General features: G+C 37.1%; 1 protein-coding gene across 2 annotated transcripts in view; it reads left to right on the plus strand.

Annotated features, from left to right (window-relative positions):
• The window catches only part of LOC101742969 (tripeptidyl-peptidase 2), a 31,283-nt gene extending 21,625 nt beyond the window's left edge, over nucleotides 1-9,658 (plus strand). For both annotated transcript variants that reach the window (XM_004923847.5, XM_012688450.4), the window contains exons 21-26: nucleotides 2,567-2,787; nucleotides 3,838-3,949; nucleotides 4,107-4,179; nucleotides 4,560-4,645; nucleotides 5,933-6,104; nucleotides 7,236-9,658. In XM_004923847.5, the coding sequence (XP_004923904.3) occupies nucleotides 2,567-2,787; nucleotides 3,838-3,949; nucleotides 4,107-4,179; nucleotides 4,560-4,645; nucleotides 5,933-6,104; nucleotides 7,236-7,445 (874 nt within the window). In that variant the 3' untranslated portion in view covers nucleotides 7,446-9,658. The remainder of the gene's footprint in view (nucleotides 1-2,566; nucleotides 2,788-3,837; nucleotides 3,950-4,106; nucleotides 4,180-4,559; nucleotides 4,646-5,932; nucleotides 6,105-7,235) is intronic.
• The last annotated feature ends 7,376 nt before the right edge of the window (nucleotides 9,659-17,034 follow it).

Genomic DNA, 17,034 nt, shown 5'->3' on the forward strand with positions numbered 1-17,034 from the left:
TCTCAATTTAAAAAATATTACAATTTGTCATTTGAATTATTAAAACAATCTTATTAGTTAATTATTTTATGTTCTTCTAACTTTTTTCTTTTTATAAATTTCTTGATTCATAAATTCAAGTCACATCTCACGAGTAGAGTTTAGATCAGACCGACGGCTGATTGTCAAATTTGCACAAGTCCACCCTGCCTATTTCTGCCAAGAAGCAGTAATGTGTTCCGGTCTGAATAGTGGGTTGTACTGCCGAACTGGGAGTTAGAACTCATGTCTTGAGATGGTTGGCGGCATTTACGTGGTTCATATCTGTTGATGTACGGGCTCTGAGGTAACCACTTACACATCTACGCAATAAATATAATTCTCAAAGCAAACAACGCCAACTACATCGAGATGAGGTTGGAGTTTTTTGTTATTGCTTAGCTTGGTGGACGAGCTCATGGCCCACCTGATGTTTAGTGGTCATCAGGGCCCATAGACATCTACAACGTAAATAACGCCACCTACCTAGAGACATGAGTTCTGAGGTCTCAGTTTTTACAGTACACCAGTTGCCCCACCAGTAAAACCGAAATGCACTACTGCTTCACAGCACAAATAGGCAGGGTGGTGGTACCCACCAGTACCGACTCACAATACGTCCTACCACCAGTCTCAGGAGTATTAATTGTTTTGGACAACGGCTGCCCCAACCCTCAAATCGGAACTGACTACCCTCTCAAAAAACATATCTTGTTAAGATTCTGATATGGACAACCACCAGCACATTATTTCCCAACCCTAAATTTCGGAATCATCGAAAGGCTCCAATTTCTGGCTTTTCACCCCTAAAATGTATGTCTGAGTTCACAAAACATTTGCGCTTTAACTAACGCCCAGCCCTGTACCACTATTGAATTCATATCAGTAAACAATCATTAAAGTATCCACACATCGTTTCTTACATTCATTCTTTGTTGTGAATTCCTTTAGTTTGTAATATATATATTTTTAAATTACACAGAGCAAAGATAAAACTTTTTTAAATTGTTATTTTGTTAATATATCAATAAATAGTAAAGTTTATAAAATTGATAAGTAAAAGCACACTTTTGATCTTTGAAAAGTGAAAAAAAAAACATTTGCTTTTTTTTAAGCATCGTGATTAAATCACAAATATTTTTGTGTCGAATTTCAAACTAGGAATGTTTTAATTATAAAATGTATGGTAATGGTATGTATTGGTAAGGTGTATAGATTTATTTTTATTTTGTCAGGTCTATCCAAAGAACGGTTACAAATAGGTACAAAATTTGAAGCATAACTGTTTGCTTTTGTCTTAAAAATTAAGCTAAATCGCTGTATACTTGTTTTGTTTGTATTCTTGTTGAATTTGAGTCGCATGTTTTGGGGAAGAGAACAACATTGTTTTTCATTCGATTCATACATTCATTTTATTTTGTTTATAGAATTGAAAGGCAGATATTTTTTCTAAAAATTTTCAACATGGCTCTCAAGATTAGCTTATGCCAAGTTTATAGTAAGTTACCACTGGAGATCGATTGGAGAGGCTTATGTTTAGCAGTGGACATCTCTAGGCTGAGTTGATGATGATGATAAGTTTATTTAAAATTGAATGGATCTTAATAATATTAAATTAAAAATACATATTTTTAAATAATAAGTAAACAGCTTTAGTGACTTATTTAATTGTAAATCAGTCGTGTTGTCTATCTTTTAACGTTTAGCTTTATTCAATAGTAACACATCTTTCTATCTAGTCCTTCAGTAGATTCACTCAAATGAAGGATGCGGACTAGAAATATGGAGGGTAGATATAAGGAGCACCATCTTGCATATAGAACAAGTTGAGAAAGTGTTCACACTTATTTATTTATTGCTTAGATGGGTGGACAAACTCACAGCCCACCCCATAGACAACTACGACGTAAATGCGCCGCCCACCTTGAGATATCAGTTCTAAGTTCACAGTGTAGTTCCCACGGATGCCCCGCCCTTCAAACCGAAACGCATTACTGCTTCCCGGCAGAAATAGGTAGGGCGGTGGTACCTACCCGTGCGGACTCACAAGAGTTCTTACTACCTACAAACAGCAAGATGTGGAAATCATATGAAGATAGCAGTTTTAAACAGAGTGAAACGTGCTGGATTGAACCGAAGTTCAAGATTCATACTACAGCGCCACCTTGATTAGCTACCTTTCAGCGGACACTTTTTAATACCCTGAGATGATGCTCCTTTCTTCTATCCTCCATCATTGAAAAGTAATATACGTAAACCACGGATTATATACCCAGTAGGGATGTACAGAAAATATACATAGATAAGAATGGCAGCGGCAAAATATTACATAATGACCATGCCCCCTGTCGAATTAAAAACATCATTGAGTGATGTCATTTGTGACGTAAATTGTAAGATGGCAATTTCGAGCGCCTTAATGCGGTTTAAAAAAAAGTATTAATACCTACCGAAAGTTTTATGATCGACGTTAAAAGATAAACGAAACGATTATGATTTCGAATATTCGCTAGAGATTTGGAATACCATCGAAATGTCATCTTTACAGAATAAGCCGTTTGAATTTGACCGTCGGTCACACGTTCTCCGGTACGATATCGTTCGCTAAAGACGAGCTCGGTCGGAAAGTGGACACGTACGCGCTTCAGTACTTGGCCTGCGAGCCGCCTAAACGTAACGCCAACTCCAAGGATAAGGAGAAGGGGAAGGCCCACGACGATTATATGGACGCCGTCAAGGAGTTCACGGTTGGCTGGATTGCTAAACTAGGTATGGTATATTGTTTTTTTGGTAAAACAACTACAGGTTGATTTTATTAGATTTATTTTATTATTATTTAAATTTTTTTATTGCTTAGTTGGGTGCGGTAGGTAGTGGCTTGGCTCTGCCCCTGGCATCGCTGAAGTCCATGGGCGACGGTAACCACTCACCATCAGGTGGGCCGTATGCTCGTCTACCTACAAGGGCAATAAAAAAAAACAAGCTCACAGCCCACCTGGTGTTCAATGGTTACTAGATCCCATAGACATCTACAACGTAAATGCGCCACCCACCTATAAGTTCTAAGGTCTCAAGTATAGTTACAACGGCTGCCCCACCCTTCAAAGCGAAACGCATTACTGCTTCACGGTGGAAATAGGCGGGGTGGTGGACTGCGTTAACGGGTCAATTAATTCTGGCGTACTAGGTCATTTGTGGTCACTGGATCCTATAGGAATCTTAATACGAGTGGCATCACCCAAAACATGATTGCACAAATATAACGCGTCCGAAAAGAAAATGTTTTATCAATCTTTATAATGAAAACACAGCTTCACTAAAACGACCGTTCGCTATTTATGGCTCATGTTTGTTATAAGTTCGCTGTATTTCAAGATTGATCTTAGTACATCCCGCATGACAGCGTATTGAATATTATTAAAATGCGATTGTATTAAGTTTGGTTTATTTGTTACATCTTTAGAGGGTCTTAAGAGAGAAATACGAGAAATGGACCAAAATAATTACAGAGTGGTACCCACGGGATGGCTGTAGAAAAAAAGGAAGACAGCCAAAACGTTGGGAAGATGCAACAAAGAGTGTAGCCGGCCCGCATTGGAGTCGAATGGCCAAAAATCGAGAATATTGGCAATCTTTAGAGGAGGCCTTTGTCGAGAGACAAGTTGTTTTTAAAACCACACCGAACGCCGAACGGAATAATTGATTATAAGTTGCACTTAAATTTAATTTATTATTAAGTAATGTATTAAGTTAGTAATTAGTAAGCAAAACGCAAGGCAAGCAAGCAAATTATTATTATTTATTTGTTACATCCAACAGAAGGCGATAAACTAGAACAAGTTTACGAAGAGCTGGTAGAGAAATTTCCGGGTTATTTGGGAGCTCACGTCGCTTACTTGCACGCTATTGATTCCCCCACCGACCCCAAGAAGTGAGTATGCAATGAGATAAAACTAAAAAAAACAAATTAAAATAGCATTTTTTTTGTATAAAATTATGTATAATTAAATTGGCTTAAAAGACAAGAAGTCAGGCCGTTTGATGTGTTAATAAAAAATGTACTTTACATTGCGTACCTTTGATTTCAGATTACCGCATTCAAACGAAGAGCTGGATGTGACGACGGCGTGGTGTGAACAACTCATTGCGATCTCAGATAAGGTGATGACCCCTAACTCGTGCATCTGGATAGCGTTGCTTTATTGAATACTAGCTGACCCGGCAGACTTCGTAGTGCCTCAATTGACAAATACACGACAAACAAAAGCAATCCGTCCGACGGGGGGGACACATCAAAGGAAAAACAAAATCGTTATTTTTATTTAATTCCGAGCATTTTCATATTTATCTACCTTTTAAACCTTCTCTGGACCACAAATAATTCAAGACCAAAATTAGCCAAATCGGTCCAGCCGCTCTCGAGTTTTAGCGAGACTAACGAACAGCAATTCATTTATATATATATATAGATATAGATTAACGTACACATACGAAGGAGGGTAGTTCGTTTAAAATATATTCATTGGTTTTTTTTTCTTCAGGTAATAAAGGCAATAGACCAAGAGAAGCTGTTAGCTTATTTAGGAATCAAGAACGATACACGAACCGACGCACAGAAAATTAAACAGTAAGTATAATAATAATAATTATAAATAATAATAAATATTTACTAACAATCACGCCACGTTAACTGGTCCCGTGATAAGTTCGTAAAGAACTTGTGTTACAAGTACCAGATAACGGATATAAATGTAAGATTTTTATTATACACATACATATATTTAATATACATCCATAACCCTGGAAAAGACATTTATATTTATCATACAAATATCTTCCCTTGGCGGGATTCGAACCCGTGACCCCCTTGTGTAGTGACCATGTCACTTACCACTACACCAGACGGCCGTAAGTGACTCGGTGTTGATTTTTCTTATTTCTATATACCTTTTTTTTTCTATACCTAATCGCTGGCAGGCTAGAGAGCTATTCCAGCTATTCACTTGAAGTCCATTCGTATTGTCCAAGGCCACAATATAATATAAATCCACCTAGAAACACTAGTGTCGGCTGTCTCAACCCTTGAAACTGGAGCGTACTGCTGTTTCGCGACATAAATAAGAAGAATGGTGGTACCCACGGTTGAATTAGGAGGATTTGTAAGACATCCTACCAGATGCCAGTCAATATTAGTTAACGATCTTAGTACGCTTGTTCGATTTGTGCAAAATCGACATTAAATAAGCACATTTATTATCAACACCATACGGCACAGTCTCGTCTGAAAAAGCAAACTTATTACCAAACTATTAAATATGACGGAAGTTTTTAAAATGATGACGTCAGCGTCGCTGACATAATTCTCAAGTGTACAATAATAACCACAGAGAGCTCCACACCGTTTGGTTGCTGGGTTCAGAATATGTTGACAAAAGTAGTTCATATTTATAGTAGAACAGTGGGGGTAGTTTGGTCCTGAATTTTCCTAAATACTGGTGGTTGTGGTGGTTTACTGGTGGTAGGACCTCTTGTGAGTCCGCACGGGTTGGTACCACTACCCTGCCTATTTCTGCCGTGAAGCAGTAATGCGTTTCGGTTTGAAGGTAGGGGCAGCCGTTCTACTTTAAAAACTGAGACATAACTCATATCTCAAGGTGGATGGCGGAACTTACGTTGTATTTGAAGAAACAATTAACTTTATAAGTAATTTTTTATTTTTTATTTTTTCATTGGTTATATGGGTGGAAGGGCTCACAGCCCACCTGGTGTTAAGTGGTTACTGGAGCTCATAAACATCTACAACGTAAATGCGCCATCCACCTTGAGGGCAGGGTTGCCCCGATAAATATAATTTGTCTTAACAAGTAGGTACCGTTCGCAGAGTGTTTTTATTACGTTGACTTTTTGTCTTTAGGGATCAAGAGAAACAACGCGGCTATTTAATAGACGCGCTCTGCAGGAAGGGCACGGCGCTCTGCCGACTGTACGCGCTGGCCGAAAGCAAGTCGGCCAAGGAGAAGATCGCGACAGCGCTCCAAGCGAACATGATCGACCTCCTCAAGTACACCGATCTCACTGAAGCCAAAGTGAGTCGCTTACCTCACTATTGCACTTCCACTGGACAAGACAGCGGCTTGGCTCTGCTCCTGGCATTGCTGAAGTCCATGGGCGACGGTAACCACTCACCATCAGGTGGGCCGTATGCTCGTCTGCCTTACAAGGGCAATAAAAAAAAACAAGGGTTGAAAAAGGATATCGCCACCAGAGCAGAGCTCATCCATACTACCTGGAGCCACAGCGTCCATTCACAGATCTTTTCTGCCACGTACTATCCGGCTTTGGAATGAGCTCCCCTCCGCGGTGTTTCCCGAGCGCTATGACATGTCCTTCAACCAAAGCTTGTGGAGGGTACTTAACGGTAGGCATCGACTTGGCTCTGCCCCTGGCATTGCTGGAGTACGGGCGACGGTAACCACTTACTATCAGGTGGGCTGTACGCTCGTTTGCCTACGAGGGCAATAAAAAAGAAAAGAAGGACAACATTATTTCAGTTTACATAATGTGAATCACGTTGCATTTTACACGTGTAGTGGAAACCTGTCCATATTGATGATTCCTTTGAAATTGTTAGGATTTTCCACGCGAGCAAATTTACAATACATCCTACAATTTTTTAAATTGTGGGAGAGGATCAGCAGTCGATAGAGATCAGCAGCAGGTTATAACTCGATTAAAGTAGACGTAATGTTTTTGAAGTGAAACTTCTTGGCGCGTTAAAACTAAAATTTAATTCGCGACAGATTCGTTACGTCTAGAGAGAAAAGATACAATTTAGTAAGAGCGAGAGTGAGAAACTAGACATAGCGTCTCGCGAACCATGCGACCGTGGAGAGTGGGAAAGGACAAAGGGAGCTAGGTCGTTTCTCTTATACACATTCTGTGTACGGGCGTCGGCTGATAGATGGCTGGTTATTCTCTGCTCATTGCTCTTGTAGATGGAAGTAACCAAAAGAAGTTTCACTTCTTTCACGTGCATCAAGTTGCACGTGCACCATTTTTTTTATATAAGTTCTCTGATTAATTACAAGTACGCTTCCTTACTTTACCCGTCTTGACTGCAACATAAACAAACATTATCTATACACATCTATAGCTCGGGCCTATTTCAATTATTAAAATTACATTTCATTAATAACACACAAAAAAATCCTCTGTAGGCAATAAACTACGGCGTCTGGCATTGCTTCACGTTCAAACACTGGGGCCGAGCGATTAAGCTCCTCACGAAGATCCAAGAGGACCGTCCCTCCAGGGAAGTCGAGGAGCGTCTAATAGAAGCGTACCGGCAGCTGGGCTGGAACCACATGGCCAGCTACACGGAGGCCACGCTGCCTATTAAATATCCACTAGCGTATCGACCTTTTTAGGAGAAGACCGGAAGACCGGAAAACTCGGTAGGTTAGTTCGTGTTCTGTTACCAGATTACTCAAACCAGATAGAACTGGCTAGAACCAGATTTTACAAATAAATATTGCACTTGTACTGGAAGAATAATTTAGTCGTTTGGTTGTCAGATTTCATTGAAACTATCTTTGCAGGGAAGTTTCCAGAATTTTCCAGACCTTTTGTCTCACTGTCTTTCCACTTATTTTGTTTCTACTTATTTTCTGAAAGTTCTAGATACTATGAGTGATACATGTTTAAGAATCCTCATGGCTACTTGCCTGTTAGCACTGCATCGCTGACATGCTTTTAATACCTCTCTTGTCTCATAGAATACGTTATTCCATCTATTGATTTAGTTTAGAACTAAACAGCAGACTACGACTGCCGCTTCTATACATAATTTATGGTATTTAGTCAATAATTTATTTGTCCTTAAGAACACGGGCTGATCTATATAGGTATTAAAAAAAAAATCCAATCTTAAGATGAAATTGTAAAAATGTTTTAGTTGATTATCGATTTTTGTATGATCTGTGTTTTTATAGTGAGAGTTACAAAGACTCGTTTCAATTTTAGCTTAAGTTCTCCAATATAAATGCAAACGTTAGATGTTTTATTTTTATTTTATTGTAATGTTCATCGAAAAGTTAAGTGATACAACATAAAGTTTGTTACATACAATAGAAAGTTAAACAGTTGTACGTTTTAATTTATATAATATTTATATATATATATAATATATTATTTCACTACACAGGGAGGATGAAAAATCGCTATTCAAAGATTAATATCGATTAATTTTTCTGCAACACTTATTACATTTCATTTTAATTAAATTACGTTATTTCACTCTGATTTCATTTGTTAACAAAACGTGCATACATGTCCTTACCATGTGACACATGGAACATATTTCCATAGATAAAAATTTAGTTTTAATAAATTTGACATTTTGACGCGAATCTACGTGTTAGTCTAATAGAATAGAAGATTATGAACACAGCTGATAAACGAAATCAAAATTTAAATCTGTTAAGGTATTAGTAAATTATAGTCATTAAAGTTGTTAATGACATGCTAGCGAGAAAGCGCACTATTTTATAGTTAAATACACTATTTTATATATAATGACGTCAACGTTCAAAAGCGAACATTCGTGTTGCGAAAAGGGATACAACACGCTCCTACATCTCGGAAAACTATTAGCAAATTTAATGTTTCTCACTGAGTAATTTGGTTTTAGAAAATATTTAAGTCCGCTATTTGTATCTGATGCTTGCTCTGGTTACTGCTTATATTTTATCAAATCATTTTTCGTGATTAAACTAAAACTTTTGTGAAAAACACAAATCGAATGGACAGAAACATGAAGCATAAGCGTATTTCCACTGTGGCTTGTGTCCACTACCAAATTAATTTGAGAAGCAAGCAAATGACATTGACAGTTTAAAAAAAATGACACCTGTCAGGTTTTCCTGAATGAAATGTTTTTAGATTTAACGATCAATGTGACGTTGCCAAAATCTGTTTTTTTTTACTTTTATAGAGAAGGAATCGTTCGTGTTTTTAATGTTATAGTGGATCCACGCTGTTAACGTGTGGATATTAGCTAGTCGATTTCACCTTAAAAGACTGTTAAATGGACAGAAATTTAAACCATTCGAACTGTTGACTACTATAAAATTTTATTGGTTCAATTCATTTTTCAAAATCGATTCCGCTACCCTAAACCTGTTACTAGGTAGTAAGTAGTCAAGTTTGACATCCATCGATGGTGATGTCTTTGTTAGGCACCGTTCATTGCGTGTTCATGAAATCACTAAATCTATAAGTGTTTTATGCTTAGGAAGTGAATGTTTATCTCCGTTGCGCTAATGTTGTAAATTAGTGTAATTTTGCTGTGAACTTTTCGTAAATAAGCATTTATTACCAAGATGATTTTTAATTTATGACGAATTTAGTAACATTTTACTGCCTCTTAGCAGACTAATTTTATTTGATGACAATACATATTAATAGATTTGACTTCTCAATACATTTTATGTCTTAATAATAAAAGTTTAATTTCTATAATAATATGTGTATTAAATATTATAATTATACTTTGTAAATGTGCTCTAGAAAAACGATTCAAAATTGAGCTTACATAAACAAAAAACGGTGAGTTTAAAGGTATCACGTGAGCTCACCATTGGCAGTTTGTTATATGTTGCTGTTGACAATGTCAATTGTCTTGACTGAAATTTCCGTTTATCGCTAATTATCGCAAGAGCACCACGTAGAAACGACACGATTGATGAATACATTTGTGAAGGTATTGCTATTACCGTTCGCATGACTACTTGGTGTTTCCGAATGTATTCTGGAAATCGATAGATAAACTAATATGTCTATACAATTATGAATTTATTAAATACATTTAAAAAAAAAGTTGTTTTTTTATTTATTTTGTTGATTGTTTTTTAATCGGTACAAATTACTAATGTTGTATCGTTCAAGGATTTTCGCACTAACAAAAATTTGCACTACTGCTTAATTTCCACAAAGACTGCTGTGGTTCTGAAAATAAAAATTTTTTTTATTATCTTTATTGTTGAAGGTCTTGTTAGACTGAATTCTTTAGTGTTAGACGGAAGCGTTTCCAGATCTCTCTACTCTTAACGTATTTTATTTCCTTAAATACCTGAGGCATTAAATTACGCCTCAGATACCTAAGGCTTTAATTATGCCTCAGATACCCGAGGCATTAAATTATGCCTTAGATACCTGAGGCCATAAATTATGCTTTAGATACCTGAGGCATTAAATTATGTCTTAGATACCTGAGGCCATAAATTATGCTTTAGATACCTGAGGCATTAAATTATGCCTTTGATACCTGAGGCCATAAATTATGCTTTAGATACCTGAGGCATTAAATTATGTCTTAGATACCTGAGGCCATTAATTATGCTTTAGATACCTGAGGCATTAAATTATGCCTTAGATGCCTGAGGCATTAAATTATGTATTAGATACCTGAGGCATTAAATTATGCCTTAGATACCTGAGGCATTAAATTATGCCTTACATACCTGAGGCTATAAATTATGCTTTAGATACCTGAGGCATTAAATTATGCCTTAGATACCTGAGGCATTAAATTATGCCTTAGATACCTGAGGCATTAAAAAACTATATAGTACTGTGCTAGTAAGAAACCAGTGCGAGATTCTATTTGGCAAGATACCAGTGAGGGATGTTGTTTGGTCTGCACACCGTTTAGGCGATCGATAAATTGTCATTACCGTTTCGCAGCAGTAACATGCAGGACAATGCAACTTACTCGAACGAGATTTCAATTATCCTTACCACCAATAAAGCCTAATTAGCCCCTTACATTTTTTATTGCTGCAACACACAAGCTGAAAGCGGTTAAAAGTCATTTACAATTCGAACTAAAATATTAAATATATCTCACAAAGTTTGCGTTAGACATCAACTCAACTGAATCACGAAGCTTCCAGTATCTAAACTTCCCAATGCAGTAAGATGCAATGGAGAGGTTAGGAGGATGAAGGAGACTGACTCACTAGTGTGAGCCCGGTGTAGCTGTGCTATGAAGAATACTCAAGTAGCAGGAAAGAGTTTACCAAGCAACCTAACCCATGCATCGGCCCGCTGAGTATCTCGCCGGATCTTCTCAGCGGGTTGCGATTCCGTTCCGGTAGTAGATTCATTCGCGAAGCAGTTGCTCTTCAGTTGTTAGGTCTCCTTCGGAGGCGCTCGGGCAGCTGCTAGCAAATCCCACCCCTCCTGACTGAGCCTTTGCTCGCCTACCTGTCCTGGTGAAACTGGAAAGGTATCCGGGTCACCAGTAATCCTTCAATCATAAACAAAAAAGCTTACCAAGCAAACCAGAAGGAATGCAACGTGTATGTACAAACAACGATATCAATTATTCCTTATATATGAAAAACTGATAGTATATTTAGCAATACATTTGATATGGAATATAATTGCAAGCTTCCATAATATTATATCGTTCAAAGCCGAGACAATAAGCACTCTCTCCACCCTCCGGAATGAATTCGTTAAATATTTTATATGGAAACGTATTCAATTATTAAAAGCTACGTCAGGATCTTATACATACAGTATGATGATTCATATTGCATGAGGTTAATGCGGGTGGGTGGTTTCAATGAAAGGAAACGTCACAATGTCGTTTATTTTTAAATTTTAGTAGAAACAAGAATACAGTAGATGAGGTCGTTTTTTTTTTTTTGAGAACGCCATCTTGTTGTGTCTTTAAAGCGGTTAGTTGCCCTCAATTAAGAAAAATAGTATTATTATTCGCCAATAGATGTCGGGAAGAGTTGATTATTGAAAACACGAATAAAACAACGTTTTCTGAAAATAAATCGTAGCTAGATCGATTTATCGCCCCCGAAATTCCCTGTATACTAAATTTTATGAAAATCGTTGGAGCCGTTTCCGAGATTCAGATTATATCTAATATATAAAATTCTCGTGTCACAATGTTCGTTCCCATACTCCTCCGAAACCGCTTGACCGATTGTCATGAAATTTTTTATGCATATTCAGTAAGCCTGAGAATCGGCTACTATCTATTTTTCATACCCCTAAGTGATTAGGGTTGTCCACCCCTAACATATTTTATTTTATTTGGACATTTTTGTTTTGTTATAATGAGGTATTATGTGGTTGAATGAGGTTTTGTTATTTTTATTATATATTCCCTCATCGTTCACAGCACTACATACCTCTTTCACTCATTTACCACATCCTTACACACTTACAATAAGTTAGGTTTTTTTTCCACACTAGAAATTCCCTAGAAATCTTATATATGGCAAAACAATGTTTGCCGGGTCAGCTAGTATTACATATTAATATACAAGAATTGCTCGTTTAAAGGTATAAGATTTAGAAATTTTAGAATATGCTTCTTTTAAATGTAGGCTACGTTCGAAAACCGTTCGAAAAAAGGTTTCAGATTGCTCGTGTTTTGAGATACTGTTTTATTACATGCTCCAAAACTGGCTCTCAAATAGTACTGAATTGTAAATTGACGTATTTATTAAAAAGGCCTACGTTAGATAAGCTATTACCGTGGTTCATGAACAGAAATACCAATTCCCATGGAACATATAGTTTGGTGAGATTCAGAGGCTCCAAATTATTATTATATAGGTATATACATTTTTTTTTCTTGTAGGCGTACGATCATACGGCCCGTCTGATGGTGAGTGGTTACCGTCGCCAATGGATTTCAGCAATTCCCGGGGCAAGCCAAGCTGCTGCCTACCGGAAAAAACATTCGGGAACCAAGACTGTCCGAATAATAATTTAAGTATTTTGGAGCCTCAGCCCAGAGAAGGTTCTGCGGTTTGGTATATTGTCAATTAGTCTATGATTTGTCCTGATTTACATTTGCCAAACAAATTTGGTATATCAATCTTGGTATTGCCTATCGTACCTGGGTTTGGGGGTGGGAACAAATTTTCAATGCTGTCCACACGGTCTTGATACTTTTCTTTGATACTTTTGACTATGACAATTTATTTTTAATCAAATACGGCTCTATCTGACGATGCTCAATATTTCTGTAATACTTTAATAATTCTCGGAATTCGTTGGAAGGGTACACCAAAGGTGATCCTTGAAAGAAATTAAATTTATTAGGTCAAGATCAGTTCAAGGCAATCAATGTTTTCTTTGGTTCAATATCAGGCTACTGTTGAGCATGAATGTTTGAGATACCTAATTGAAAATGAAAATGCTTGCTTTTACTTAAAGAAGAGGTTTGTTTTTGGTAAAATAGCTATTGGTGTAATAATAAAATAAAGGGATTCTTGTTTGATGGATTATTAATATTATTCCTAAACTGAGTGTCAGGAGACCGCTTTCGGAAACGAAGACAGGCAATAGTACTAATGACGCCTTTGATCACAGAAAAAAAAACGATCCTGATTTAAAAAATATATATATTTTAAAACGTGTTATTAGCATTCTTTGCGCTCCATCACGTTAGTACAGCCAAATGAAACGATAGCTTCATAAAAAATACATTACCTACTTTACTAAAAAAAACCCAGCAATGAAACACAAAATCAAAAACAGCTGATGCTCGGATCAACGAACGCAAGTGCGCGGCGCGGCGCAGACTCGCGCGATCTCACAAATACTTATTTACAACAACATTTGTCTAAATATCTCCATCATCAAAGGTGTCATTAGTACTAACGTCTGTCTTCGTTTTCGGAAGCGGTCTCCTAACACCCAGTATTAAAGGATTCTTAACAATTTCAACCCCACCTGCACGTGCCGGATGGCGGCGGCGACCAACAGGTCGCCGTGGTGCTCCCTGGTGGATAACGAACGGGGCAATGGCGACCGAGCAATGGCGGTATAACCATACACAACCGTCAGGACAACCTGTACGGAAGAGGCGTCAGAAACCTTGGAAATCAAATACCCCCTAAAATGCTGGTGCAGAAGGCAACGGGAAACCACTGCACTAATTTCCCACGAGAGCCATCTGACTGATGCATGACCACGACCACTCTGTCAAGAGTGTACGAATAAGGAGAAGAAGAAGAACAATTTGGACATCAAATTTTATCCAGACAATAACGCCTTTAGAGCTTCAGTGTGCTTAGTGCGGGTTTCTTAACGTTCTCGATAGCGTAAAAGTTAACCCAATTTTGTATGCAGTTAGAACAGCGCCCCTAGCGGCAAACGTACGCAAACGATCCCATTCCATACAAATATGAGCTAACTTTTACGCTATCGAGAACGTTAAAAAACTCACACTAAGCACACAGAACAGCTTTCAATTCTACAAAAAAAAAAAAACTTTAATTCGGATTCGTAATTTAGTGCCTATACCTATATTAATACGTGAAGCAAAGACTTTGTATCCCTTTTTACGAAAATTGCGCGGAGGAGTATGAAATTTTCCACACTTATAGAGAATATAGAAAAGAAGTGCACAATGCTAATATTTTTTTAAAATAATGCATAAAACATACATTAAATCAATAAAGAAAACATTACACACACTACATACCATGCATTTGACGCACACACGCATGCATACTATTTATTGTCAAACTTTTGTTATTGATGTCTGTTGTCAAATTGAGATTAAATATTGTTTGTCTTTGATAATATTTTTTATAGTGTAGTCTTGGCGAAATTTGTGATTATAGAAGTATAAAATTCAATCATAATAGTGTACAAACTTAAAATTCCAATTAATTTAAGTATAGTCGAATTTCGACTACTGCGGGACCTCTAGTATAGTTAAATACATAAAAGCATCGCGTTAAGCCGTCGTGCGCCGTGAACAAGCGCTTTAGTATGCAAAATGGGAATTATGCAAGTGATGCAAATTCGGGTATAAGCCTGCGTTTCAGTGGATCGTTTCAAGCTTGATGCACACTAATTATATTATTGGATGATTGGGAATTTACGTGATACTGAGTCTCATGCGGCTGGAATATATAGCACGAAATAGATAACAGGTAGACAAGAACTTTCGAAGAAATTCGAAGAACAAGTAAATTAATTAAATTGCTATGTATCTGTTCCCTCGAAGTACTCCGAATCGATCTAGATAAATACATTTTTAGCACTAGGAACTGTTTTTGATGTGAAACATTTATAGCCGCACTTAAAACTGATTGCTGTCGTGGCGACGCGTCGACAGACCGTACTCTATATCTCTCTCTCACTCTCTCTTCCCAGCTATTTATCCCACATGGTGGTGGGGTCAGCTTTCTTTATTTTACTCCTCCACTTCGCTCTGTGTTTGACATCCTCGTCAGCAACATTGCATTTCCTTTTGTCCTTCCACCTTGTCTTGGGTCTACTGTCTACCTCTAGGCCTCCGACCGGGAAGGTCGAGCAGTAGTGTCAAATTTCCGACTTAGTCAGGTGGTTTCCTTTTTAACGTACACATGGTATATACATATATACTATCGATAGACGTATATCGATAGACTATATCTACATATATACTATCATAAATATAGCGACTTTTTCATAATATTAATATTTTATTTTTCATGACGGCATATGAATTTCCTGCCGTAAACTATCCTTTAATGCATCTATACCTTTACAAATTAATATCAATGTGTCACATTTGCTAGCCTTCTCTCAATGGGTTATTTCCCTTTGTCTTTACGGTTCGTTTTTATATTTTTACTCTGTACTGATGTCAGCATTAGAATGTTCTCTTATATCTCTGCTGTGACTCTATAAGTCTGATCTTAATTAAAATATACCAACGAAATTTACACAGTCAAAATTTGAACTCAATCGGTTTCATGTTGCCAAAATGCAGGAGAAACTGATCTCTTATTCATTCTGTTGATAGGTACGTAAATTAATATTAAAGCGATGCTGCTTTTACAAATTTATATAAATTAAACTAGTATACATTAAGAAATGAAAATGAAGGCAGCTACAAATACGGACATCAGCAGCGTCACCACTTAAACGTACAATTAATGGAGTGAATAAATAAATGTAACTCGAAACCCCCAAGAAATGACGAGAATATTTTTAATTAATTACAAAATGGCAACCGTGCGTCGTTCCGAGTTGAAACACCGGCACTTATAATAATATAATCAACTGTGGACGAGTGGCTTAAGTTATAAGCGAAAACGATTTTTAATGTCATAAATTGATCCAAGCTCATGATCCTGTTGGTGTTCAGTGATTGCTCGAGATGGTTAATGGAGCCCACACTGAGCCATGAAGTTCAAATGTTAACCGTGAAAATGACGGGGTTTCTTAAAAACCGGAATTGCTAAAGATGTTTGTGGAATTAGCAGGATAATGGTACCCATGTGTACCTCACAAAAACACCACTTCTAGTAATCATAATAAATAAATATATATATAATGTCGGACGTGTACACTACATTTAACATTGTACATAAAAAGCAGTATGCTTAGAAATCTAATAAGGAAGGACATGAACACGTATCCTACTTATGGATTTTTTTTTCATAACATTAGATATAGTGATAATCAGCATACTAATAAACAAATATAAGACGGAATTATTCCAGTAAAATATTTAATATTGAAAATGGCCATAACAATTAACTAACGTAGGAAAACGAATAATAAAATTGAATTTTCATTTCTTTAATTATTAAGAAAATCAATATTGCTTAATAATGTATTTTTCGTGTATTTAGTAATATTCCTTCTAATGGTTAGGCGCATTGTAAGTCCGTAAGATTAAATGCTATAATCCTTGCTGTTTCTGTCTGTTGAAGCAGTCGGAACAAACGGTGTACCGAAGCATCTGAGATTTCGATTTCTTGATTCAAGGTGAGCGGTAGTATTTATGATATAGCCCTCTATGGCCTCTCTTTAACAGCAATAAACCGATGGTAGGGCCTCTTGTGAGTCCGCCCGGGTAGGTACCACTGTCCTGCCTATGTCTGCCGTGAAACAGTAATGCGTTTCGGTTTGAAGGGTGGGGCAGCCGTTTTAAATATTAGCTAAACTGAGACCTTAGAACTTATATCTCAAGGTGGG

This window comes from Bombyx mori, chromosome 5 (genome assembly GCF_030269925.1).
Source record: "Bombyx mori chromosome 5, ASM3026992v2".
Lineage (NCBI taxonomy): Eukaryota > Metazoa > Arthropoda > Insecta > Lepidoptera > Bombycidae > Bombyx > Bombyx mori.